Source organism: Bipolaris sorokiniana (genome assembly GCF_000338995.1).
Source record: "Bipolaris sorokiniana ND90Pr unplaced genomic scaffold COCSAscaffold_2, whole genome shotgun sequence".
In the NCBI taxonomy this organism is placed as follows: Eukaryota; Fungi; Ascomycota; class Dothideomycetes; order Pleosporales; family Pleosporaceae; genus Bipolaris; species Bipolaris sorokiniana.
This window is the reverse complement of record NW_006911896.1, coordinates 1,641,346-1,666,712: the sequence shown is the minus strand read 5'-3', so window position 1 is coordinate 1,666,712 and position 25,367 is coordinate 1,641,346. Positions and strand designations below refer to the sequence as shown.

At 52.9% G+C, this 25,367-nt stretch overlaps 9 protein-coding genes across 9 annotated transcripts; 4 read left to right on the top strand and 5 right to left on the bottom strand.

Annotated features, from left to right (window-relative positions):
• Positions 1–18: 18 nt before the first annotated feature.
• On the bottom strand, positions 19–2,697 carry COCSADRAFT_273011 (uncharacterized protein). Its single transcript, XM_007697875.1, has one exon. The coding sequence runs from the start codon at positions 2,614–2,616 to the stop codon at positions 142–144; it is 2,475 nt and encodes an 824-aa protein (XP_007696065.1). The 5' UTR covers positions 2,617–2,697; the 3' UTR covers positions 19–141.
• A 2,652-nt stretch (positions 2,698–5,349) lies between these two features.
• On the bottom strand, positions 5,350–6,587 carry COCSADRAFT_22904 (polysaccharide lyase family 1 protein; the record flags this gene model as incomplete). The annotated part of the gene is made up of 3 exons (XM_007697185.1): positions 5,350–5,936; positions 5,994–6,440; positions 6,491–6,587. The coding sequence occupies 3 exons, from the start codon at positions 6,585–6,587 to the stop codon at positions 5,350–5,352; spliced, it is 1,131 nt and encodes a 376-aa protein (XP_007695375.1).
• Positions 6,588–7,758: 1,171 nt separating this feature from the next.
• On the top strand, positions 7,759–9,541 carry COCSADRAFT_178283 (uncharacterized protein; the record flags this gene model as incomplete). Its single annotated transcript, XM_007697874.1, has 1 exon — positions 7,759–9,541. Exon 1 carries the CDS (start codon positions 7,853–7,855, stop codon positions 9,539–9,541), a length of 1,689 nt encoding a protein of 562 aa, XP_007696064.1. The 5' UTR covers positions 7,759–7,852.
• Positions 9,506–11,153, bottom strand: COCSADRAFT_108997 (uncharacterized protein). Its single transcript, XM_007697873.1, has 3 exons — positions 10,484–11,153; positions 10,144–10,357; positions 9,506–10,043 (listed from the first exon to the last, which is right to left on the bottom strand). The coding sequence occupies exons 1-3, from the start codon at positions 11,096–11,098 to the stop codon at positions 9,871–9,873; spliced, it is 1,002 nt and encodes a 333-aa protein (XP_007696063.1). The 5' UTR covers positions 11,099–11,153; the 3' UTR covers positions 9,506–9,870.
• A 489-nt stretch (positions 11,154–11,642) lies between these two features.
• COCSADRAFT_272980 (uncharacterized protein) lies at positions 11,643–14,179 on the bottom strand. The gene is made up of 5 exons (XM_007697872.1): positions 13,330–14,179; positions 13,203–13,281; positions 12,631–13,141; positions 11,806–12,499; positions 11,643–11,755 (listed from the first exon to the last, which is right to left on the bottom strand). The coding sequence occupies exons 1-5, from the start codon at positions 13,954–13,956 to the stop codon at positions 11,699–11,701; spliced, it is 1,968 nt and encodes a 655-aa protein (XP_007696062.1). The 5' UTR covers positions 13,957–14,179; the 3' UTR covers positions 11,643–11,698.
• Positions 14,180–18,919: 4,740 nt separating this feature from the next.
• Positions 18,920–20,949, bottom strand: COCSADRAFT_272952 (uncharacterized protein). The gene is made up of 3 exons (XM_007697871.1): positions 20,094–20,949; positions 19,853–20,041; positions 18,920–19,804 (listed from the first exon to the last, which is right to left on the bottom strand). The coding sequence occupies exons 1-3, from the start codon at positions 20,616–20,618 to the stop codon at positions 19,184–19,186; spliced, it is 1,335 nt and encodes a 444-aa protein (XP_007696061.1). The 5' UTR covers positions 20,619–20,949; the 3' UTR covers positions 18,920–19,183.
• A 481-nt stretch (positions 20,950–21,430) lies between these two features.
• On the top strand, positions 21,431–22,495 carry COCSADRAFT_156884 (uncharacterized protein; the record flags this gene model as incomplete). The annotated part of the gene is made up of 1 exon (XM_007697870.1): positions 21,431–22,495. One exon carries the CDS (start codon positions 21,431–21,433, stop codon positions 22,493–22,495), a length of 1,065 nt encoding a protein of 354 aa, XP_007696060.1.
• A 565-nt stretch (positions 22,496–23,060) lies between these two features.
• Positions 23,061–24,563, top strand: COCSADRAFT_108987 (uncharacterized protein). Its single transcript, XM_007697869.1, has 2 exons — positions 23,061–23,619; positions 23,695–24,563. Exons 1-2 carry the CDS (start codon positions 23,467–23,469, stop codon positions 24,145–24,147), a joined length of 606 nt encoding a protein of 201 aa, XP_007696059.1. The 5' UTR covers positions 23,061–23,466; the 3' UTR covers positions 24,148–24,563.
• Positions 24,564–24,907: 344 nt separating this feature from the next.
• Positions 24,908–25,244, top strand: COCSADRAFT_80070 (uncharacterized protein; the record flags this gene model as incomplete). The annotated part of the gene is made up of 2 exons (XM_007697868.1): positions 24,908–25,024; positions 25,143–25,244. The coding sequence occupies 2 exons, from the start codon at positions 24,908–24,910 to the stop codon at positions 25,242–25,244; spliced, it is 219 nt and encodes a 72-aa protein (XP_007696058.1).
• Positions 25,245–25,367: the final 123 nt, after the last annotated feature.

Below are 25,367 nucleotides of genomic sequence, written 5' to 3'. Positions count from 1 at the left end.
ACCATTATCACAACATGAATGGCGGGATCGTGTCTAATCGTTTACATCAAGAATTCAAATGTGGGCTTGTTATGGCGTACCAATACAGCCGACCCGTTGCGCCTATACACCAAATTTTTCCATGACCAAAATGTCTGCTCATCAATGCTCTTCTGCTGGAGTCTCTTCTACCCGCTCTTGTATCAAGTCGACCTGCTTGACTGGATGTAGCAACACTGCTGGAAGACACATGCGGCCTTCGTGAGCCAGCTCGTATTCCTCGCCACCATCATTATCAACCTTGTATCCCATCCAGCGCTTCCACAGGTTGGGCGCAAAGCCGGCGTGGTAGTACCATGTAGTGCCGAGGAAGTTGTGTTGCCTCTCGTCAGAAAAGACGGAGAGGCGAGCACCTCCTGATGCGCCGTTGCGACCATTGTTGAAAATAGCAGCGAGATACTGCGTGGGCCATTTACGATCAACAAAAACAGGATGAGGTGCGTATACAGCTTTAAGGCCGTGGTGCAGAGCGCACGAGGCAGGCCACATTTCGCTGAACATGGTATGACGGAAGAGTGACTGTTCGCGGTGCATCGTTTCCAGAAGCCTCCTCGACAAGCGTCCAGAGGTGTTGATGGCTGTTCTTCGTGGCGGACGGCCATTCTTGAGATCATAACCAGTAGTGTCGTCGGCCAGGATCCAGTTGGTCTGGTCAGGGTCGAACAGGGGGTTGAATACGATAAGATCTGCAGGCTCGCCTACGCCCCACTCGTACTTGTCCTCAGCCATGGTAGTGTTTGGCTTCACAGCAGGGTCAATCTCGATTTCTGGGTAGTCATCTGGAAGCTCAGGACCCCAGATCGCTTTTTCAGGCTTGAGCGTCTCTCGGCCAGGCACATGGGGGTTCGGTGGGAGATGCTTAGACCATCTGTTTGCCTGGCTATTGGTGCCGTGTTCGGTCTGCACACGCACTGTGTGCTTGAAATCCTCCCAGGTCTCATGCACAGTGGGTACGTAGAAACGCCCGTTGCGTTCCCATAACCCTTTGCGGGGCTGCGCGGCTGTCCACTTAGAGACTTGTTCAAAAAGATGATAGTAGTGTCCAGTGTATCGCACATCCATCTCCCAATGCCAGAAGTAGTCATATTCAGGGTGCTGGTGGGCAAAGTACGTTACTGGCATAAAGGTAGATCGATAGGCGCCATGAACGGGCAGACCACGATAGTTGGTCTCCTCGAGGCCTCCATAGATTAGCCCCATTTGACGTTCTGACCAGAGAGTGCCCATGCCGGCAAATTCAGCAGGCAAAGAGTTCTTGAGAACTTCTTCATAGACCTTTTCGTCGGCCCAAATCTGCTTGTTGTCATCTTTGACATGGATCAAGAAGTGGACCTCGTATTCGCCTCCCGAGGAAAGACTTAGCTCAGAGATGAGAGCGCGAAGGTACATTAGATCCTCATCGTCGTACTGGTAATCCCACCATGTTCGGAGGAGAACTGCAGTGCGTGGAAGAAGGGCCTTGTGCGCTTTTTTTGGCTTCTCGCGGGTTGTGCTGTCAATAGGTGTTTTCTCTTCGGTCTCGGTGTCACGCTTGCGCATATTCTGGAAACCATGAGGACGAGGGGTGGGTTGCTTCTCGAAGCGGCCCTTATTCTTTTCCAAGCACCGATTGACAGCGTCAGCCCAGTTGACCTCGCGAAAGTCGACCTCGGCATCAGTCTTCCAAACATCTTCAATTCCTTCCCTGTCACCCTCCATGCCAGCACCAGTACCGCCCCGCCGTTTGCTGTAACCCAGACCATACGGACCCAGTCGGCCAAAACGCTCAAAACAGACATCGTTTCTCAGACCCAGTAGTTCATAACTTCCAATAACATTATCTGGCATGCCTTGGGGAACACCCTTGTATGCTCGCAGCCCCGGTACCTTGATAGTGTCATTGGCATCAACATAACATGTCTCAACCAGTCCGTACTTGTCCACGTAGTTTGCGCCGCTGTATTCCGGAAAAGGGTCAAACGATATAGAATCGGCAATGTGGGCGCCTTCTGATCTCCGCTCTTTTGTCCCATCCTTGGGCTCCGCAGGCGGTAGCTCAGGGTCGATATCCTGCTTGGTAGGGTATTCGGGGACATTCTTTTCCCGGCTGACAAGCGACCGGATTCCGCCGTGATATCTTTTGAGGAACGGGAAGCTCTCCCATACATTTGGCGGTGGGGGAGGCTTATGCAGACCGAGCTCGGCGTTTCTTATCGATTGCCAACTGCTGCTAAACAGAAACCACATGAACAGAAGCAGTGTAGATGCTATTGCCAGCCCAAAGTATCGTGTGCAGGCCCGGGGGTTTCTGTAGCTGTATGCGCTTACGGTAGGTCTCGATGGTGCTCTTCGGTGGGATTTGGGGGGTTGCCGGAGTGGCCGCGACTCGATGTTGTTTGGGTTTTGGTCGTATGCGCCTGAAGAGTGCCGTGAAGAAGACGGACTCGATGAGTTGGAAGACATATATGCTTCGTAGTCGTCGCTGTCGTGGCCCTTTTCATTGTATCCGCCGTCTTCAACATCGCGCTCGGCGGAGGGTGCCTGGTTGTACGACTGGGCTTTCCTCTTGCCCACTGATAGGGGCCGAAAGCCGAGCATCTTTTGTGAATCCTGACGAGATTGCGATTATAGCATGTGCGGTGTGCAGGCTATTTACGGATGCGATTGCGTTGCGGGTTGGATATGAAAATGTTGCTGAGGTACGTAGGACGCTTGTAGTTTCGTCGCTTCTGTAGCAGCCGGTAGCGTCGTGAAAAACGTCTCAAGCTGTGAAAAAGAAATCGTAATGTTCGTAGCAATGCGTTGAATTGGAACGCAAAATGTCGGTACACGGTGACGAAGCCCCAGGCCAGGGTACGTACACGTCGGCGGGCGGAAAGATTGCCGCCACACTAAACAACTGGGCGTTGGCGCAACAACCACATCCATGCCCTAAGACCTAGTTATCCGTCGCCCGAGCATACAGTCTACACCACTTGACCAACCTATCTCAACAAAGTATTCGTACCTGTTCAGCGAAAGTGAATTCTTCGATCATCATGTTTGTCTGATACCAAGAGTTGCCAGTGCGCGGCTTTGCCAACAGGACAAGCCAACCAACTGTGCAGCCCCAGTATCCGCTTGTGTAAACCTACATTGCAATGAAGACATGAATTTTATGGATACTTGTATTCTATGTATGCGTGTGACGGCTGCCTATTTAATCAGATAGGCTGGGTGCAAAGCCTTCATGATGGCTTCACCAAGTATTTGAAGTTGCTTTTAAAGGGTATACTCTGTCTTGTCTTGCCGCAGTCATCCATCATCACAAATATTGGCCGAAACCATATCATCACGATCCCTGCAAGCCTTATTCCAATCTATCATGAGACTAGGTTTGAGTCGCTGACAATCTTTTGGATGTGGGTCCTTCTGCAGAACGATTATCCTGTGCACTCTGAATTCTATCTTCGCCTGGACCCAACAAGTTCCTTTTCTCCTCCATAGGTGTTCTTGGGATTTCTTTTATCTCGAAGTGCAATATGAATGAGCCTGTTCTTTAGTATCGTCTTCCTCGGATTGCATAGTTGGCATAAGAGGCGAATTGCTCAAAGTGCCAGTTCCTCACAACCAAAGCTGTAGACTAACAGTGAACGGATCTTCCTTCCATATATATTATCAGCTACCTCTTCTTGAAGAATGCAAGTTACATGAACAGTTTATTCTAATGATTCAGATATTCTAGACCTTGATCCCGAAATCTAGAACGCACCCCATTATCTCACCTGGAGCTTTTCATCCACCAACCGGCTCTTCTTCATCGACAGAAGAGAAAACTCTGGTCATACAATCAATGCTTCTATAGAACCTGGCATTCCATAATTTCCCGCCACTATCCTGACACTAAAAACACTTCGACTGAATCGAGCGGATACCGCACAAATGCCGCAGCAGTGGACCAAAGTCATCAGCACAGACACACTGTATCCGAACCTCCAAATAGCTTTTTCTTAGAGCTTATGCAGAATTACCACCAGGCGTTATCCGTTCACTTTACTTAGATAGAAAGTGCACAGGTTCAAGATACGGGAACGAAAAGTGCCTCGATCCACAGATTATATATAGTCCATTTGCTTATCAATTTCCTCATGTCTCTCGTCTGTAGAAGGCGTACGGCCAGTCCCGAAGAGGTAGAAAGGCAGTGAAGTGGCTATCCAGGAGATGACACTAGGGGGTTTTTCAGTTTCTGTAGTAGTAACTTTTAGTAGTAGTTATATCAAACCAACTACCCAAAACCCGTTCTTCGCATCACCACCCCAACACCACAACCACCGAGATCACAATATTTTTCAACCTCAGCCCCGAAGAAAGCTACTAAATCCCTATCCACCTATCTGTTACCAACATACCCCCATCCCCAAGTACCTATTCTATCCTTCCTCCGCATCTGCAGATCTCAACACACCCTCCACCCCCAAACCCTCCCTCTTAATTTATCCCCGGGAAAACCTCATTCCTCCAATATACTCCCGTTCCCCCGCTTACTCCCAGAAATCACGATGCTAATATTCTATCGCAAACACCCCCCAAACGGCCCGTACCCGTCCGCCCGGTGGCCCAAAAGTCGTGACTCGTATGCAACAATACATAGTCTAATTTTAAGCCTGCAACGAACTATAGCTATGGCATATTAAAGCTACTAGGAAACACCTGACATGCTAGTTTTGGTTTGTTTGAAAGCGTGGGTAGGGTGAAAGGGGGGGAGTTCGGGACAAGGAGAAGGAACGAAATAGGTGTAAGTATAGCCGGTTGTTGCATTCAAGGGTGCAGGGATGAGTGAGCGTGGATGGAATCGGAAGTGTTTCAGAATATACTGGGCTGAGTAATTGGTAGAGGGGTTGTTCCATGTAATCTTGGTTAGCCTAGCATTGAGAAATTGGGTATTTAAGAATGCAATAGAAAGAAAGTAGGTTATGCACAAAAGTATTGAAATAGTGCAATTATGCAGCATGTGTTTTAGACTATTTTCGTCGTAGAGAGAGCGCTTATCGAATTCCCACTTTTGCCGGTTTTACCCTCCTTACCCCCTGTTCAGCTTCCGGCACGGCCAGGCAGCCTTACTGCAAGGTACCCGTGTACGTTTGTTTCAATTAAATGACTGGAAACAACAGATCTATGGTATCGCCAAGTGAAACACTCAAGAAGATTTGGATATGTTGTTCAACAATATAGTGTGTATTTACCAATCGCCTAAAGCGATAGTCTAAAAAAAGATATTTACAGAAGAATAGAGTGTATGGCAGTACACCTCAGCCACCTTCACCACGTGTCCAAAGGAGTGAAAGGAACAATTTAGATCCTTCCGTAACCAGCAGTGTTAACAACGTTCTTAGCGTTGGCACCAGACACGGCAGCGGCAATGTTCTTTCCAGAGAAGCTACCAATGATGCTGCTGTCAGAGCCAGCCATGACAGGGGAAGAACCGTAAATGTTGGCCTCGCAGTTGCGGCCAAGACCGCTCTTACAAGCGGCACCACCAGAAGCAAAGACCTTGCCGGCAAGACCAGACTGAGACGCGGACTTGACGTTCTGGAAGGCATTGCCCTCAGCGACAATCTTGGCACCGGCGTCGGCCTCGAAAGCGTGACCGGAGTTGGCGTAGAAGTAGTTGCCGACAGCGTGGAGGAGGGTGTTACCGGCGACCTTTGGTGAGCGGCCAGAGGTGTGGTGGATGTAGTTGCCCTTGAGGGTGACCATGTCGTTGCTGCCGGTGAGATAGATTCCCCAGTAGTGGTGGCCGTCGCAGGTAGCGGACCAGGCGGTGGCGCCGTTGATCTCGTTGTTGGAGATGGTGACACGACCGGAAGCCTTCTCGCCGAGGACAATGTGCTGGCGGGCAATCAGGTCGGTGGTGACGTGGTCGATCCAGATCATGTCGCCTGTAATTATCGTTTGTTAGATACTGCGTGCGAGTTTGAATACAGATTGCAACTTACCGCCGTCGACGGTGATGGCATCACCACCCCAGACGAACTGAGGGTTGATCTCGGTGAAACGGACGTTCTGGATGATGATGTTCTTGACGCCGTTGGCCATGCGGATACCCTTTCCTTTGATAACACCCTTGTTGCCCTGACCGACAAGAGACTTGTTGGAGCCAACAGTGATACCAATAACACCAGCCTTATCATAAGTGATGCTGGGGACCTTGGGCGCGGTCTTCTGGTAGTTGTCGCACCATCCGTCCTTGTTGATGGCAATCTGGCATGCGGAGCCAGTGCCCCAGGGACGGCAACCAGCAGAGGTGACCTTACCCTCACTGCCAGTGAAGTCGAAGGTCTTGGTGAGGACAATGGTGCGGGCCTGGTTATCACCGAGGTAGCTAATGAGCTCAGCGTTGGTCTTGGGGTAGACAGGGGCGGCGCTGCCACCACCAGTTACACCTGTTCACGTATAAGTTTACATTCTGGAAACAATGCAAAAGCTAACGAACCCTTGGCGAAACCCTCAGCAGCACCCTTAACGCCATCAGCAGCGCTGACAGCGGTAGCGAGAGCTGCCGCAATAGCGGCAAAGATAGAGTACTTCATAACTCAATTCTTGTTGATGTAAAAAAAAATAGAGAGTGGATAGCAAACACAGTTTACTTGAAAAAAAGAACGTGTGGTGGAAAGAAGTAGAGAGAGTGAAAGACAATACTGTTGTGATGATTTTTCATGGCAGCAGACCAAGTCCCGTCTTTATAATAGACGGGATTCGGAGGAGGCTGTTTCGAAGCAAGCCCCACAGGCCAATCTGAGAAACATTCCCTGGGAGTGAATACTGGGTCCTGAGGACCCGTTCATCACCGGGTAGGGGTGTGCATCAAAGTCATGAGTCGCGCCTTGTGCTCCGGAGGAATATTCTACCAGTATTCTGGAGCAAAGGATACATGATTCGATTGGGAGGATCCATGGAGCCAAGCGCCCCGTGAACAGTGCAAGATTGACGAGCTGCGGACAATGGGATTGCCGCAAAACGGATGCAGACAGGCGTTGGGTATGTTTGTGCAGGCATGGCTTGGCACGGGACAGGATCGGGAGGCGAGCGGGTGTTGATGTTTCATGTCAGCATGATGCGGCTGGTGTTGACCCCACATAGCCACTCCTGGTCGAGTTTAGCTGGGAACAGGTATATTAGCCCTATCAGGGTTAAGATGACGAGGCTGATCAGTTCAAGACGTAGGATTCCTGGAAGTACACAAGATGTGGATTTATTTGGAACCGTCCTTTCCGATAGGTGGAATGATCAAACATGATGCGATATGTGCCGTGAAACAGCATTGATCAGTGGAAGACCACGTGTTGAAATGCATGCACCAAGTAGATTTGACGATATGTTAAGGCCGAGGCTTTCCTCGAATTGAACTTGATGAATATAGTGCTGGCTTGTGTGTCGTCTGTCCATCAGGTAGTGCTCTGGTCGCTAGTGTTGCCTGGCAGGAGAACGTTAGTACTCTACGGATTCTTGGGAGAGGGAAAAGGTCCGATTCTCATACATAGTATTTACTGTCGAATCTCGTGCAATATGCCCTTCTTGGCGATGCGGCAGTGGTAGATGCCAAGAAGGGAGGGAGAAGGAGGTTGTTCCAGTGGAGAGTGGCCTGGACCAGAAAGGCGGGACTAGCGCTACGCCTTGGGATGAGCCCTGACCACGTGTCGGCAAAGGCCCTGTCGGCTGCCAAACAACACAACCGACCGGGTCCGACCAACCCTGAACCCAGCACTATCTCCACGCCGGTCCTTATCCACCCACCGACGTGAACGTCATTGTAGCTGTAACTGTCCAGCCAGCGTGCAGCTCACACGCATCCTGGATGGCCCACCGAACATACGGCAGCAGCCAGCATCATGGTAGAACGCAGGCCAAGCAGTACAACGCACCACACCGCTGCCCCAGCCAATCATCTCGACCTCTCCAACGCCCTGCTGCATCTTGGTCGTCAGAATACATCTCCGAGCCAGTGTACTCCGACTCGGACGACTACATCAACTCGCAGGGCCCAGATCCGGCTCCAAGTCCTGCACGGTATCATGAAAGGCCCTCTCCGATGAGTTCGTCGTACAGCCCCCGGGAAAGAGGGACTAATAACAAGCCATCATATTACACAACCCCCCCGCGTCGCCGGCAACAATGGCCCGCGCGGTACCAGACCCCGTCCCCTAGTTCCGATTATATTGCACAGTCCGCCCGGACAGAAGATGATTATATTGCTACGCCGGCGAGTCGTATGCCCGGCGCCTTTGTGGACGATGACGACGACGAAACACCAGAGGACAACAGTGGATACACTCAATATCGACCCGACGATAGCTCATCGCTCCAACGCTCTGCCCCTAACCCCTATGACCGAGAGAGCCCACCACTTCGACGCCGTGCTCCTCCCAAAGACTACGACAATGATCCACCGCGGCACCATCACCATCGCGACTCCGACCTGACCAGCAGCAACTGGGACCGCAAGCACGACACAGCGCGGACCCGGAACCGCAGCCGTAGCCGCAGCCGCAGCTGCCTCAAGCACCTCCAGCCGCATGAAATCGACAATCTCCACGAAGCAAGGCAATTCCTCGAGCGCTTCCGTGCCCTCGACATTAAACATACTGCTCGTCCTATCGGCGCCTACTCAAGCGATGAGGACCGCGACGATGCCCGGAGCCTGCGCTCCCGCCATAGCAGTGTATCCAGGGAACGCCCTGCAACATATATTTCCTCGCGTAGAAACAGCAGCAATGCAAAGAGCAAGCGCCTCGAGGCCGCAAATGACGCAGCCGTAGCTTGGTACCGCAGCTCCCATCGCTACAAAGATGACGCATATGCTTCATCTCCTGAGCGCGCTACGGGCTTCAGCCAACCCCCTCGCCAAAGCAGACTCGACCGCTACGAGCGTCGCCCAAGCTACAAAATACTTACTCGAGATACTGCACAGGACTCTGATACGGATTCTCTCGGTCGCGTCCCATCGACAGCCCGCTCCTACCTTTCTCGCCCCCCCTCCACAACACCTTCCTACGTCTCCCGTTCGCGTTCTCGCTCTCGTGCCCCGTCTACAGCTCCCTCTTACGTTTCCCCCTCTCCCTCCCCTTCTCGACGCCGTTCCCCGCCTTCCTTCAGCCGCGCAGTGACTACCACGCACCGCCGTTCATCGTACAGCTCCGACAACGGGATTGGAGAGGGAAGCGATTACCTTCCCAGCGACTCCGAAGAGGAACATCATGTGAGACGCCATCTTTCAGACGACGACAAGTACGAGCGGAGAGGGGGTTATAGCGATGATAATGGCGTGGGCGAGGGAAGCGATTATGTTTCTAGTGATGAGGATGGTGAGGATGAGGTTGTGCATGGACGGGGGAGGTATGCGCGGGGGAAGATGTATAGTGCGCGTGAGCGCGTGAGGGAGGAAGACGAAGACGAAGTGCATAGTTATAGTAAAGGGTGGGGTGTTGGGAATAGGGGCGAGGCGATGGGGGGGAGACGGTATTGGGAGGGTGGAGTGGGGATATAGATGATGATGACTTTTTTGAGTTTTTTTCCTTCTGCTCTGCATGGGTTTTTTTGAGGGGGGTTTAGTTATGAAGATAATGAGTGATGACACTTTTCTTAAACGATGGCTGAGTAAGAACTCAATGTTCATGTTTCTTCATCCCTTGCTTAAGCGTCTATCACTACACCATCCTCACAATATTCATGTCCACTTCTTTTCTTCTCTCTGCGGCTTTTTTTTTTCACCTTCGTACACGTACATGCTTGTTCATCTCGGATGGTTAAACTTTCCAACGCCTCAATCGTATAATATGATACAATGCTTTCTTCTCATCCCACATACTCGTTCGTCTAAGCGGTAGCAGTAGTTGCCTCAGCACCAGTAGCAGCAGCATCAGCCGCCGCCGCCGCCGCCAGTACTTCCTGAGGCGCAAGCTCAGCCGTGTTCATGGGTCCCTTTGGCCATGGTTTACCCAGCGCATCTTGAACACGGATGATTTGGTTCTTGGGACCAGGTACACAACCTGTGATATTGTCAGTGAATAAATCAATCAACCCACCAATCTCTCTCAACACTCCCAAAAAAACAGAGTAAAAGAAAAGGTGGTAGAGTGATCAACATACCAGTAACAACAACAACCCCATTCCCCTCATCCACCTGCAAAACCCTCAAATTCTTCACCGTAACACTCTCATTCCCCATATTCCCCGGCATGCGCTTGCCAGGCAACACACGCGATCCGGAGCCTTGAGATCCACCCGCAGATCCCATACCACGATGCATGAGCGATTGACCATGGGAGGCGGGTTGACCACTAAAGCCATGTCGTTTCATACCCTAATTTCCTTGTTAGCCCTTTTTTCCATTCCCAATCTACCCAATCACCTCTCTCTCTTTCTCTCTCGCTCTCTCTCTCTCTCCCCAATCAAGCAAAAATATATAAGAAGAAGAAGAAAAACTTACACCCGCAAACCCCATCCCCCTCCCCACTCCACGCACATCTACCCACTGCCCCTCCCTAAACCACCCCGCACCCACACTCTCCCCAACACCCACTTGCAACCCCTCCTCCCCTTTAACACGAAACTCGGCAACCCACCGCTTCGGCGCGACACCCGCACCCGCAAAATGCCCAAGCATAGGCCTTGTCACATTGCGGGCTTCCTTTTGGCCAGCCCCAATTTGCACGGCCCAGTACCCATGGCTGTCGCGTCGCTTGTGCGCGACGACTTGGTTGCGGTCGAATTGGAGGACGGTGCAGGCGGTGCGTTTTCCGGTTTCGACGTCGTAGACGGATGTCATGCCCTTTTTTATAGCTAGTAAACCTGTTCGGAGGGGTGTGCTGTGGGCTTTGCGCTCGAGGGCTGCGGTTGAAGTGCTGTTCAAGGCGGGTTTGGACGGGTGGTGGGCGAAGCGGTCGGGTTTCGGGGCGAAGGTGGATTTAATGGTGCGGATTGAGGTGTATGCGAGCGAGCATGTTGGCGTGGTTTGCTGCTGGAGGAGACATCGCGCTGATGTGGAGGGAATGAGGAATTGAGGGGGTGGGAGCCCCCAATTCAGAGGTACCTTGGGTGGCATTGTTGTTATTGTTGTTGGCAGAAATGCCTCGCTGGTGGTGGCACTGCGATTGATGATGTTCGCCGCGGGCATTTTGCAAACCCGAGCGGGCCCTCTCTCAGAATCGGGCGCACGGATCACGTTACGCACGTGAAGCAGCGTTCAGCCTCTCGACATACGCTAAACCAGTGCATTCGGTCTTTGTAGCCTAGTGGCTGATACGAGTCATGCTTGGTCGTACGTACACGTCTGTTTAGAGCAATTGAGAAGATGAGTATATTTTTGGTGCGTTTTTGAGCAATGCCCTGTCCAGCAGGCTTGATACCAAGATACAATACGAGACGTCACAAGTCAGATACCGCCCGTTGCCCTACGTACACTATGTACCATCGACTCGCCTCGTATCCCAAAACCCACAAAAAAAACACAAGAACGCGTAGCAATGGGTATCCTCCGGTTTGTGAAACGCCAATAACCCCAGGCACCCCCACGTGGTGGTGCGTAATGTGACATTAAAGTCATTCGTGAAATGTACCGAAAGTGTTCAGCATCTTTACAGTACGACGCCGGTTGCTTGACAAGCAGCCGAGTATCTCGCATTCGTTCTCTGATCAATCAAAGTCAATTAGGAAGTATATTAGCAGGGTTGCCCTGAGCCACACAGTTGGGAGGCAGCGTCTGTCAAAAGTTAGTGTTTGTACTCCAAATCATCTTGGGCTGTGACATACGTGAGAGACTACCGAGCCTGGGCGCACAATTGTGTTTTCACCAATCTTGACCCCTGCCTCGATTACGCAGTTGTCACCAATGTAGACATTTTCGCCAATGTGCACCTCCTGTGCAATCTCCGTTCCGTTACTGCCCTTGAGCGACTTGTTGTCGGTCGGCGTCTTAAGCGTCTGTATCGTGACCCTGGCGCCTATCTTGGTATTTCTCCCAATGCAGATCCTCGCAGAGTCGTGAAGGTGGCAATCGGAACCAATGACAACATTCTCGGCAATGTTCAGGTGGTATCCATAATCACAGGTAAACGGCGCGGCGACAAAGACATTGCTGCCCAAATGGCTAATGACATCATTGGCATCTTTCCGGGGTGGAATCCATCTAGCTGCGAGGATAGTCTTGAAGAGACCCTCCCTCGTCTGCTTTGAGAATTGGTTCGAGGCATAGGCTGTGTTGTTGAAGTTTTGCTGGGCTCCCATGCATTGGTGGCGTTCATCCATCAGGATCCTATCAAAAGGAAGAAAGGGTTCGCCTGCGAGCATCTTGTCTTTTTCGGATCTGTACAGCATCGAGGAAGCTGGTGGAAAGCGTACTGGTGACTGTGCAGGAGGTATATTAGTGGACAATGGCGGAGGAGGACGAGAATGCTGATGGGCCACATGATGTCGCTGCGGCGGTTGCACGACAGCCTTAGAAGCCCTACATGTTTGTCAGCAAACACTTCCAAACGCATTCCGATATTTCTGGGGCAAGTTGAAAAACATAATCAAGCGGTACAAGCATTCCAACAAACAAACCGGTCGCAGATCTAGAGAGTGATGGTCACTTACAGGACAGGTGCAGGCGCAGGTGCAGGTGCAGGTGCAGGACTGCTGGTAGGGATATGGCTCATGGTGTGAGGTGTGTGGTGGTAAACACGAGAGCTGTGTTGGTGAAGTGGCTGTTGTAGTGGAGGTGGTGGTTGGTTTTCGTGACTTAGGTGTCTCTCATGCTGGCTTGGTGGAGGCTGTCCATACTGCACAGGAGCTGACGGAAGACTCTCTGGTGGGTAAGGGGCTCGAACTGGCGGCGGTGGCGGTGGTGTCGGCTCGGGCCAGTTGTTCCATGGTTTGCGGTCCTGGCCGTTTGCTGAACGAATGTCTGGTGCTGGATAAGCAGCTTCAGTAGAGTGAGGCGCGCAGTGTGGGATGTGAGGTCGACTACAACCTGGACAAGTTGGTATGGCAGATAGCCTCTCCTTTGCTTGTAGAGCAGGCGGGGCTTTTGCAGGGCCATTCTTTGTCCATGGGACCTTGTTAGCATAGCCTTCACAGACAAAGCCACCTCGAGTGCAGTTGTTGCCTGTTGAAGAAGGTTAGATTGATGCCAGGGGGGATAGTTGGTAGAAGTGGTTGAGACTAACACTCTGGTTTTGCTTCATCGCACTTCTTCTTTCGCCTCCTGCAGGTGCCACAGCCAGTTTTGGTGCGATTGGCAAATTGCTACAGACGGTCAGCTGGTGCCTAAGGAATGGGGGCTGAATTGCTTACCCTTTTTCGCTTCTTCAGCTCAACTTGAACACCAGCGCGGGTGACTTCAGTGGCGCTCGTGTCATCGAGCTCAGCTTCGCCTGCGCTGCCCATGCGAGCATGCGAGTCTGACGAGATGCTGGGGCGGACGGGCTCAACAGGACGTGGATCCCGGTGGTCAAAGTGCTGGTGGCCGGTGTGTGGCAGCTCACGGGGCTCCGTCTGCCAGCGTCGCTCGGCATCCGGACGACCCAATGGTGGAAGACTTTGCTGCGGGGGTGCATCCATGGTGGTGAGCGTCTCGCGGCTCATGGTGTGGAAAGGATGTGGCAGTTGGCGTGAACCGGCGACTAACTCGCCCGAACTCCGGCGAGCGATATTGTCTTCTTCCGAGGCAGATCGCCTGCGCTTGTTGACGCTTTCGGGGGACCTGTCTCTGCTGCTGACGGTGGAGGGGCTGGTGTCACTTCTGGGAGAGTGGTAGCTGGTCTCTTGGCCCCGCGAGGCCGGACTCCAGGTGGAAGATTTGGCAACAATTGGTGGTTTCTGTTCGTCGGTGGGGCTCACGGACGAGGGACCATTCACCGATGTAAAGGCAGGCCCATGGGGAGCGGTGTTAAAGGCAGGCATATGCAGCACGGTCGACATGTCCGGTGCGCAATATCAAATTCGGCCGAAGGGACTTGATCAAGTTTCGAGACGGTGAAAAAAGACTACTGTGATGGGGAGGCAGAGAGGCGAGCCACCATGGCACGGCCGCTGTGCTCTGGGGCGGGCAGGCAGTGTGTATCGTGGTGCACAATGCAGGTGCCTAGTGGATGGGCAATGGGAGGGAGAGATGCTTCTTTGGTGGTGTTGGTCAGTTGGCGGGATGGGTAGTCGAGAGGGAGTTGAGCAGGCGATGGATGGATGGATGGATGGATGGATGGATGGATGGATGGGGTGATGGCGGGACGTGCCCGTGATAGTGGCAGGTTGTGATGGCGGGGAGGGGGTGTCAAGTAGTGGCAGTTGAGCGGGAGCAGTAGTGATGATGGTTCAGAAGGCGGGAGGGATGTGGCAGGTTTGGATAGAGGAGCGGCTCTTTGGATGGAGCTAGCTAGCAGAGCCACGGGAGCTGGTGCGCCTTTTCCATGGCGGGACCAAGAGTGAGTATAAGGCGCTGGCGCTGGACGGATGTGGGAGGGCTGCTGCCAGCGGATGAGCAACAGGCTTAGCAGCAGGCAGGCAGGCAGGCTTGCAGGCTTGCAGGCTTGCAACAGAGGGCGGCTGTTCGCTCCTTGTGCTGGTGGTCCGGCCAGGATGGAAGGCGCCCCCCCGGTCGGGCCTTTGCCATTGGCCCGACGTGCAGACGCCCCTGCTCCCCGCGTTTATCTGCCCACCCGGGCGGCGAGGAAGAGAGCATCGAGAAGCGCACAGAGGGTCCCGAGACGCGGTTTTCACGATATCTGGGGAATATAGACCCTGCATTGTGGCCTCTACCACGTTTTTTTCGCGGAAAAGTCGCGTCTACAGCCCTACAGCCGTTTCGTGGGTGTAGAGGAGGGTAGAGCTGGTGGAGAGGCCGCAAGGGTGGCACAGATAGATCATTGACCAAAGCGGCTAGGCGCCGGACAAGGCCCACAGCGTCGCCCGGGCAGGTTGTGATTGGTGTGGGTGGGTGGGGCGGCTCAAACGCGCGACAATACCGCATAGCCGCGGCCAACGCCCGCAAGACGGGCCATATGTGTAAAGCATGCATGCGCTGGATGTGTGCATGTCGGTAGTATAGTGTACACGACATTGGCACTCGGGCGTGTTGGCTGCGGGCTGTTGGCTGTTGGCTGTTGGTTGTTGGCTGTTGGCTGAGGGGCCCGCTGGGCTGCTACACTACACTACTCGGGCTGCTGCTGTCCTGCTTGCCCGCCGCCGCCACCGGCCAACGCCCTGCCTGCCCGCCTGCCCGCCTGCCCGCCTGCCCGCCTGCAAATCACCAGGCCCGGCTGCGTCGTCATCAGATCGGTGCCTGCGTATCGCCCAGCATCCCGCGCGCTTCCATCACGGCATGGCACAGCACAGCCTCCTGCTAACCGCCTGCCCTGAGCCAGCCCAAAGAGCCCAGCACCAAACAAGAAGGCGCTCAATGGGTCTCGCCGCGTTTCATTTATGAGCTCCACGCCCTCCTCCGCCACGCCCGTCCACTCTGCGCTATGGGTATGTGCTACCACGACGCTCCGTCTCGTGTGCCTGTGCCTCATACCAAACCCATATCCATACATACATACCGCCGCTGCCATTCCTGCCCTACGCTGCATGGTTGGCTGTCCGGCCCGGCTCGTGCTAAGTATATACTCGGTTATTTCCACTTCCCTTCCCCCCTCTGCTGCAAACTCTGCTGCGCTCCAGGAACCCGCGCGCTAGACGGAAAAAAAGTTGGAGCAGACATGGCCCAGTGCCCAGCGCCCAGCGCGCAAGAGGCCTGTTCTTGCCTCGCCTCGGCTAGCCTGCGCCATTCCACTTGGGGTGCACACATGGTATGCTGAGCGACTGTAGCGTCTGCCCAATCACAGACCAGCGCGCGCCGCCTCTCCATGCCACGGCTAGCCAAAAGCCTCATCGTTAAGCGCGGCCGTTTGTCGGGCACGTCGTCGTGTCTCGAGAGCCATCTGGCAACATGTGTATCACTATGAATGTACTTGTACACTACGGATGCATCATCTCCCATTGCCACTGAGCATGCCTGCATTGCACTACACTGCACTACACTGCACTGCACCAAAGAAAAACCCACCACTCCGTCGCCGTGGTTCTCGCGGCGCGTTCCGTTCCCGCTAGCGATCAGACAAACAACGGGGACTGCGGCATCGTCTCCTTTGCTGTGCAGCTTGAATTCCAATCCGCCGGATTCCCAAACAGGCTCGCCCCTTGCCTTGGATGCTACTCAGTCAGCACCTCGCCTTGCTCTCTCGCCTTTCCGTCTCATCCTTCCGCTCTGCCGTCTGACTCGAGTAGCGAACGGAAGCGCGGAACCCACACGCGCTTGTCGCCAACGTCCTCGTCCGCCGCCTTACGCCGCCACATGCCGTCCCAGCCAAATCCGACCCCCCAATCGCTTATGGAGCATCTTCTTCCGTGTCCAAGATGATGCATCCACACTTCCAAACATGTCATGCGGCACGCATTCGGCATACATGCATATCTATCTATCTACACTACATAACTACTTACTTTAAACACAAAGGTTCGCCCTGCATCACTCTTCGGCCCGCTTCGAACCCTCCTTCGGCGCACGTCCACCAACCATCCATTAGCAAAAAAGAAGCTCTGGCCAACAGCTCCCACTACTCGTGAGCCGACTTTTCTTCCATATGCCGCCGCTGCCCACCAAGATTACGAGCAGGTTTGCACATCTGCCGTCACCGATAATCAGTCTGTAGGATTCGCCCTCGGCAAAATATTGCGGCATTATCCAGACATGGTCCACATGCCGTGCAGCATGCTATACTTGATTCGACCACTGCCCAACATCACACGCTCTCACGTCCAGACACAATCAACCCATTGCCCAGCAATGTCAAGATGACATGTGTACCACTCTCACATCTTACTTACATGCTTCTACCCAATGCTCCCCTGGTCCGCACTGCACACCATACTTAGACGAGATGACTATCATTGCTGTGGCGAAAACTCAAATCCTTTGAACCTTCTCTGGCGGTGTAGGGAGGATTACCTCTTGTCAACATGATAGATTATAACAAGAACATGTTAGTACATTTCCATCCATTGATAAAGTTAGAAAAAATGGCAGTTTCATGGTTGTGGTGGAAGAATTGGCAAGTGTAACTGCGCCGATACACAATGAGATACTGCAAAGTACATGGTAAAATGAGGTGCACATGCATAAGGCCGAAGTATGCCCTTGGCTTCTAACCGCGTTGAAACTATACAAAAGTGGGTCATTCTCCAAATGGACAGTACGTACATGTCGTTGTCGAAACAGCAGGAGCAGGTGTGTAAACAATGCTCCTTCCATAAACATAATGTGAGACTGCTTCAACATATACTCCGACCCTTGGTCAAAGCATACTACGTTAAAGCCAACGTACAAACTCATTTGTACTCTCGCATCAAAATCCATTGACCAGTCCACCCATTCATCATCTCTCCCTCATCTCTCCATCATACGTCGTCTACCTACGTAGCACTTCCAAACATCACCCCACACACCGTTTCACCTACGCGCCCTACCCATCCCACCTACCTACCCTTCCATGTAACCCTCCAGTACATATGCACACATCTACACTCTAGTCCCCATTCGACACACGCCCCGGCGCTTAACAATCGTTCCATCTCTCCACACGCAACATTCATGCGTCGCTTCCGGGGAGAAGAGAAAACTACTCCAAAAAATATAACATAACGATTCGTTCGACTCCCCGACATCCATGCCTTGAAGCTGATCTGATAACGAACGTTGCAGAATCGACCCTCTCCTACTACATACCCCGACCCCATCCCCACTTTCATCCCCGCTCGCTCCCATCCCCCCTCCCTTACACCTCACACACACACGCGCGCACCTTGGAATCAAACCAACCAACCCGCCCCCCCCCCCCCCAAACGCGCGGCAACAACCGAACAAATTTGGAGTAACTCACCCCCTCCTACAAGCTAGCCGTTGGAGACATAACCACAAAAATAAGTGGATATGCGGCTACGAAAGAGAGAAAAGGGAGTTGCCCGCCGATATTTGCCCGATGGGAGTCGTGTGAGTCGAGTGACAGGGGAGGAGTAGGAGAGACAAGGGGTAGGGCAGGGTGGATCCTTGGGGGAGAGATGGGTAGTTCGTACGAGGGGGGGAGGGGGGAGGGGCGCGCATGCGGGGTGGGGGTTTTTGGAAGAAGAGAAACGAGGAAACGCAAGAGAGGGCGGTGTTTTTGTTTTTTTTTAGAGTGGGATGACAATAGACGAAGAAGAAGATGAGGAGGAGGAGGATGGATTTCTCAAGTTGAATATTGGCATTTCCACCACATCATCACTTTTTTTGTTTTAAAAATACAACAACAAGATCCCAGCAAAGGAAAAATAAGGGGAAGGTGAGAATAGAAAAGAGAGATACTGTGTATGCGATTAACTATGCCCCCCGATCTCTCTCCAATGCAAACGAAGAGAAAAAAACACCGAAGTGCATGCTACCTATACACCTAGCTATCCTTTTCTCTCTCTCTGTGTGTGTGTGTGTGCACCTCAGTATTATACAAAAAAACAATCCCCTCAAGCAACGAACATCGATGATGCCATCGCCATTGCCACCCCTGAAAAAGATGAAGACGAAAGATGAAGGAGGAATGAAAAGACGATAATACAACAAGAAAAAAGAAGAAAAAGGACGATTCTCAACTACGATCCAAATTTGGGGTATCTGAAAAATGCCGCGCTAAAAGTAACGTAGGTGTATGGATAATGAGAGCCAAGATGTTGGAACAAAAAGAGATGGAAGAAAAGAAAAACAAGGAGAAAAGATGATGAAGATGAAGATCAAGGAAACGAAGAGAAAAAAAACCCACTACCACCACCACAGGTCCAAATAAAGAAGTTGGTGAATCAGCTTCTTTTTTTCCCTTCTCTCTGCCTCTCTCTCTCTCTCAAACGACCCAGCCATTGCGCACACACGCCATATGTCGCTTCTCCGACCAAAGCAACTGCTCATGCTCTCTCTAGCATGGCTCACCTCCTCCTTTTAACACATCCGCGCAGCTTGCCCCTCGTTGTCTGAACTTTGCTCAGACCCCCTCTCTATCCTCTCTCCAACCCTGCGCATCTCCATCTTTCCTCCTCCACAGCGAGTAAACCCGATAAGACACAGCCTTCTCCCACCTCATATGCCCGTCTAGTCAACCTTCCAGTGACTTGTTAACCTTCCATCATCATCCGCATTCGAAATCTTCAGCTCAATCGCATAAAGACCCATGGTAATGCCGAGATTGATCCATCGCCAAAAGTTGCCGCCGGCATCACCACCCTGATTGGTCCACCACTCGCCCGTCACCGCACTGCCATCCCCGCCGTTTCCACTGGCAAAGTGCTGCATGAGTAGACTCGTGTAGACGGCAATGATGATGCTGGGGCTGAACCACGTCAGGAAACCGAGAATCTTGGACGTTTCGTCATCGTCGTCCAGGCTGGGCTCTTGCGATAGTGCACGTGCGCCGCTTTCTCGGATGGCGGGTATAATGCGAGCTGCGGCGTACATGACAAACACGCGGTAGGCCAGGGAGATGATGACCGAGGGCGTAATGGTCATGATGGCACCGACCATGAGGTTGAAGCCGGTGTGGGCAATAGTGGGGAGAGAACCAAGGGCGTGGAGGAGCGTCGTGTACGAAGCCATGATAATCGGTGGCAGTGGAGGCAGAGCGGGCTCGGATGAGACGTTGGATTCACTCACGGAGCCCGGAGATGGCTGGTAGTCGGTAAAGATTTGGTAGATGCAGAGAGTGACATAGGCAAACTTTGAGGAATTAGTATGAACTGGGGTTATCAAGAGACCAGGACTCACCAAAAGCGAGGATTCAACCGGGTTTCCTCGTGCGCTAACAATGCCCCAGCCACCGAGGTAGCTGGCAGTCGTAATGGCAACGCCAATCAAAATAGCATCCACATTGCTAATCTCAGGAAAGGTGGTAATGCGCCACAAAAAGTAGACAGAGGTTGAGATGATGGAGGCAGAGGTGATGAGCAGACCAATCTGCAGACATTCATGTTAGCAACGCCCAGTATAATGCTGTGAAAAATCTTACCATCCAGCTGTCGCCGCGCTCCCGGTTCACCACCCATCGTGTAATCTGCCCTGCAGCCTGAATAACCAACAGACTGCAGAAGCCCTCGGCTACCTGGAACACAGGCGTGCTGTACCTGAGCGTCTTGTCCCAGGCACCAATTGAGAAACTCTCCAGCAGACCTTCAGCCCCAAATATCCATTCGTGCACACTCTCAAAGTCGGCACGCTTGCCGCCAAAGGTACGCTCGACCCAGTCCGAGTTATTGTTGGCATCGATAGAAAACTTGTTGAGGCTCCAGATCAATAGCGTGGGTATGGCCAGCCATTGCGCCCAAGCGACGACGTTGCACAGGAACCAGCGGAAGCGAGAGGTGTTTGGCGTGGCCAAGCGGAGGATCGAGTAGAGGAAGTAGTAGGCGCTGAGGGACAGGGAAAAGGCCAGGCCGCATGTCCGGCCGCCAATGTCAAAGGCGAGGGGGATGGTGAATATGATGGCGCCGAGAAAGGTAGTAGACGAGACTACTCTCGTTGCTGTTGACCACATGTGCGGATGCCGTCGTCGCCAAGCTCGTACAGTGACGAGCCCGGCAGGTGACGTGGGCGACGGCGGTCAAGGAATGAAGTCTGGCGGCGCAGCGGTCGCGCAGGGCCGCGGGAGAAGCTCAAGGGATCAGGCGTGGTCGAGGTTGGGCGGGCGGTGGGTTGGCCTGATGGTGACTATCGACTATCTTCACGTGTCAATTTCGCCTAAGTGCTCGAGCTTTGCGGGCGGCTGATGCTGACTGGCCGTCACACAGACAAGAGAAGGCAACCCTCGCCAGAAAGCCAGGGGAACGGATGAGGCACTTGGAGGTGGATCTGTGCGAGCGAGAAGACGAGGCGCTGGGTGTTGTAGTATGTACGGGTGTGTGTATGTATTGATGGGATTGTTGCGTGCTCGCGTGCGCAATCTTGGAACCACGCCAGGGTGACGAAGGCACGGCACGAGTTTAGGCGGTGCCGTGTATTTTTCTTCTAGCCTCCTTTCTCGCTGCCGGCGGTCAGTCTCGCTGCCGACGTCTGTCTTGTGTCTGTTGTGGTTGTTGTTGCGCACAGCTTTTTTGATGCTGACATGGGTTTGCTGAGTCCAGCCTGGCACCCCACTAGTGCCCGGAGAGAAGAAAAGTGCCAAGCCTGTGCCCGCTGCGGGACCACCCATCTCACCCTATGCCTGCCACCAAAAGTCTCTATCTGCGACCACCACAGCTCATCAATTGCTTGAACCAGTTCTGTCATACATCCACAAGAACTGCTAGAAAAGCTCAAACTGTATATCGCCCATTCAAACAACCCAAACTCGCTACATACACCCAAACGATGGCTTCCGAAAACCCCACCAAGAGACTCAAGACGGATGCGCCCTTGATCGGAACGCACAATGGCCACTTCCACGCCGACGAAGCCCTCGCCGTGTCCATGCTGCAGCTGCTCCCTGCCTACCGCGACTCGCAGCTTGTCCGCACCCGTGACCCTGCCGCTTTGGCCGAGTGCCACACAGTGGTAGACGTGGGCGGCGAGTACGACGACAACAGCAGGCGCTACGACCACCACCAGCGCGGCTTCGACGTCGTGTTCCCCGGACACAAGACCAAACTGTCCTCTGCGGGACTTGTGTACATGCACTTTGGCAAGGACATCATCACTGCTGTCACCGGACTGCAAGGGCCTGACCGCGACCTGCTATATGAGAAGATCTACAATGACTTCATTGAGGCCTTTGACGCCAACGACAATGGCATAAACGTCATTGCCCCCACGGACCTTGAGAAGGCGGGGCTCGAGAAGAAGTTTGAGGACCGCGGCTTCAGCATTGCCAGTGTTGTGAATCGCTACAACTATGGCCCTAGGTCGCCCCTCTCGGACGAGACCAAGACGCCCGAGGCCAAGCAGGCCGAGGAGGACAGCCGCTTCATGACGGCCTCTCGCTTTGTCGGCGAGCAGTTCCGTTACGAGCTCGTTGACCGCGCCGAGTCGTGGCTCCCTGCCCGCCACCAGGTCAAGCAAGCCTATGACAGCCGTCTCAAGTATGACGCGCAGGGACGCATCTTGGTGCTTCCTGAAGGCATGCCCTGGGCCGATCACCTGTACACACTGGAGAAGGAGACGCCGCAGCCCGAGGGTGTTGCTCCTCATGTCCTCTATGTGCTCTTCCCCGAAGACAAGCCAGAGGGCAAGTGGCGCATTCGTGCTGTAAGCAAGGAGAACGGCGGCTTCGAGAACCGCAAGGACCTTCCAGACGCATGGAAGGGCGTCCGGGATGAGCAATTGGACCAGGTATCAGGCATCTCTGGCTGCGTCTTCGTCCACACCGCCGGCTTCATCGGAGGCAACAAGACGTTTGACGGTGCCTTGGCAATGGCACAGAAGGCGCTGGAGTTGTAAGAGGGGGTGACATGCGGAGTTGAATTGAGGGGTTGAATTGAGGGGTTGAATTGAGGGGCTGAATTGAGGGGTTTGGATAAGCAACGATAGTTGCCTTCTACTTTGCATAGCATCGTCTGGCGTTTTGGCGCTTCATATCAAAAGTTATGATACCAACCATGTATATAGAGTAAGTAGCATGGTAGATAGAATTACGAAAATATCGTGATTTCACCATCGTCAATGGCGAGTATATGCCTTTCCACCTGCTGCATACGGCTTGTCGCGTGATGACTCCGACTGGGAATTATGAGGCTGTATATCTCTTTCTAATCCTTCCAAGCGCCAGGAACCCCACGCCCTGCATCGCGCTCTCCCGACGGCTTCAACCAACGACAGGCGTGTGATTGGCTGCAGGACGTCATCCGGAGAGAGTCGGGCTGGATTGGCCACAGAGGCACACGACTCAGCCGGCCTATTGCTAGCGGCTTTCATGTGATAGGCTCAAATGGGTATGGTGGCGAAGATTCTGCCCATCTGCCGGAGACTTGCACGGATAGAAGGGTCTCGGTAACCCCAGTCGCATCTTTTTTAACTCTGGAAAAATCATACTACTATATTGTCCTTGTTTTGCTTGCCAGCGCACCATTTCTCCATCTGTTCACACCGCATCTCATCAAACCCCCGCACGATTGCAATCTGCAATCCAGTCGAGCGCTCGAGCGGTGAAAAACGTTGAGCACACATCCCGTCCGCCCCCCGTCGATCGTTTATCGCGCACGGCTTACTAGCTGGCTTTACCGAGCCTCCCAGACCTTTTCCACCCCTTCACGTCCTCCAGCCCACCATAAACCCACTTCAAGCCCACACCAATCCCATCGCGGCTTATCAATTTTACATCACCAGACCTCGCGCATTTCAAGAATTTGCGCCGTACAGCAGCGCGCATATATACACAGCTACCGAGCTCACCATCGGCACACGACCACAAGATGAAGTACTTTCAGCAGACGATTGACTTTGACTACTCGTGGGAGGAGGTGTCGACGAGCAACTGGCAGAAATATGGCCCTTGGAACGAGAAGACGCCGCATGTCATCGCTGTCGACACCATCAGTCGCTCAGTAGACTCAGCGACAGGAATTGTAAGTGACTCCTTTCATGTGCCAGAAGCATAGCAGCGGAATCGTCATTGAGAGCATTCAGCTAACACGCGATAGCTGCGAACTGAACGCCTCATCACTTGCCAACAGTCGACACCAAAATGGATACAGTCCCTCCTCGGTGGCCAAGACACGTCCATGGTTTATGAAACCTCATACGTCGACCCTGTCGGGAAGAAGCTCACCCTCTGCTCCATGAACATGACCTGGTCCGACCTCCTCAATGTACGCGAAACCTGCATCTACCGGCCCGCCACCTCATCGCCCGATGCCAAAACTTCCTTTACCCAAAGAGCTGAGATCACGGCGCTATGCGGTGGCTGGCAGAAGATCAAGAACAGCATCGAGCAGTTTACCGTCGAGCGCTTCCAGCAAAACGCTGCAAAGGGTAAGGAGGGCTTCGAGATGGTCCTTGAGAGGGCGCGCCAGGTCTTCCAAGAGCAGAGGGAGATTCTTAAGCTCCAGCAAGCGCAGCAGGACAGCAAGATTTTGAGACACGCAAAGATTTGAAGGCGCGTCAAACAATAGATTTCCTTGGTCAATGCGCCGACTCGCAAGTGCTGCGAGTCGATGCGCCATTGCTGACTCACCTCTCGACTCTTTAGTCACCCCCACCACCAGCATCCAACTGCACCTGTCCAGTTGTAGATTCGCTACTCTCAACTCACTTTACGTCTTTCCTTTATCTACTGTGTTTCAGCGTTCATGTTATCTAGACGCGAGGGTTTTTGAATCATTTTTCAAGGTCGATTTAGACTAAAACGGCGTTATGACACCAAAAGCATTAGGAAGAGAGGCGAAGATACCCTTTCCGTCATGCTTTTGAAGAAAGCATTAGACGCCTTGAGCAATTTTATACACGATAGATATGGTTCGAATATACAATAGTATCAGAGACTCTGCTTTGTCTGGATTGAATCATGAGCCATCTCTCTCCGCAGAGTATTGTGAAGCTGCGCTTTGTTCTTCATTGTTCGCACGTGAGAATAATCAAGAATGAAGAATGAGGTGGCTGTCCGGAGCGTCATGCCCCCGCCATCCCGCCTCTCTCCATGTTTTTCGCCTCATCCCTGACTCATCCCCTGCAATCCCATCTGGAAAATCTTACCCCACAACGGATACACATATGCGCACGATGTGTCGATATATTATTTTATAACTACAGTAATCTCTACATCATCACTACTAACGTGTTCTATCAGTAAGCTGGCCGTATCAGTAAGCTGGCCGCCCCACCAAAATTGACGCGACGCTCTACACCACCACCACAATGCCGCGACAACAACGCTCTATACAGACTTCTCGTGAAGGCAGACTAAGCCTTGCTATCGCATCCTATCATAATAATCCAAAAAGTTCTATCTACTCTCTTGCGAAAGCGTATGACGTGCCAAAATCAACACTCCAGACGCGTCTCCGCGGTGTCCAGCCACGGTCAGAGATTGCGTCTACTAGGCGCAAGCTATCACTTATTGAAGAGCAGTCTCTTGTTCAGTGGATTCTAGAGCTTGACCGACGTGGATTTCCACCACATATCATTGACGTGCGACGAATGGCAGACACTCTACTCGCCGCGCGTGGCCAGAATCCACCACCACCACCTATAGGCAAATGCTGGGTGCCGCGCTTTATTCAGAGCCAGCCAGAGCTTCAGACAAAGTGGAGTCGGAGATTCCATAGCCAGCGCGCCCAGTGTGAGGATCCTGTCGCAATTACAGCGTGGTTAAGCT

Bases quoted from the DNA above. Each gene is read 5' to 3' on its own strand.
- COCSADRAFT_273011 (XM_007697875.1), bottom strand. From the start codon at position 2,616: ATGCTCGGCTTTCGGCCCCTATCAGTGGGCAAGAGGAAAGCCCAGTCG.
- COCSADRAFT_108997 (XM_007697873.1), bottom strand. From the start codon at position 11,098: ATGCCACCCAAGGTACCTCTGAATTGGGGGCTCCCACCCCCTCAATTC. The intron at 10,358-10,483 runs GTAAGTTTTTCT...CAAGGAAATTAG, and splicing joins GGGGGATGGGGTTTGCGGGT to GGTATGAAACGACATGGCTT. The intron at 10,044-10,143 runs GTATGTTGATCA...ACAATATCACAG, and splicing joins TGGGGTTGTTGTTGTTACTG to GTTGTGTACCTGGTCCCAAG.
- COCSADRAFT_272980 (XM_007697872.1), bottom strand. From the start codon at position 13,956: ATGTCGACCGTGCTGCATATGCCTGCCTTTAACACCGCTCCCCATGGG. The intron at 13,282-13,329 runs GTAAGCAATTCA...GACCGTCTGTAG, and splicing joins AGCTGAAGAAGCGAAAAAGG to CAATTTGCCAATCGCACCAA. The intron at 11,756-11,805 runs GTATGTCACAGC...AACTTTTGACAG, and splicing joins CAGGCTCGGTAGTCTCTCAC to ACGCTGCCTCCCAACTGTGT.
- COCSADRAFT_272952 (XM_007697871.1), bottom strand. From the start codon at position 20,618: ATGTGGTCAACAGCAACGAGAGTAGTCTCGTCTACTACCTTTCTCGGC. The intron at 20,042-20,093 runs GTAAGATTTTTC...GAATGTCTGCAG, and splicing joins AGCGCGGCGACAGCTGGATG to ATTGGTCTGCTCATCACCTC. The intron at 19,805-19,852 runs GTGAGTCCTGGT...AATTCCTCAAAG, and splicing joins CGGTTGAATCCTCGCTTTTG to TTTGCCTATGTCACTCTCTG.
- COCSADRAFT_108987 (XM_007697869.1), top strand. From the start codon at position 23,467: ATGAAGTACTTTCAGCAGACGATTGACTTTGACTACTCGTGGGAGGAG. The intron at 23,620-23,694 runs GTAAGTGACTCC...AACACGCGATAG, and splicing joins TAGACTCAGCGACAGGAATT to CTGCGAACTGAACGCCTCAT.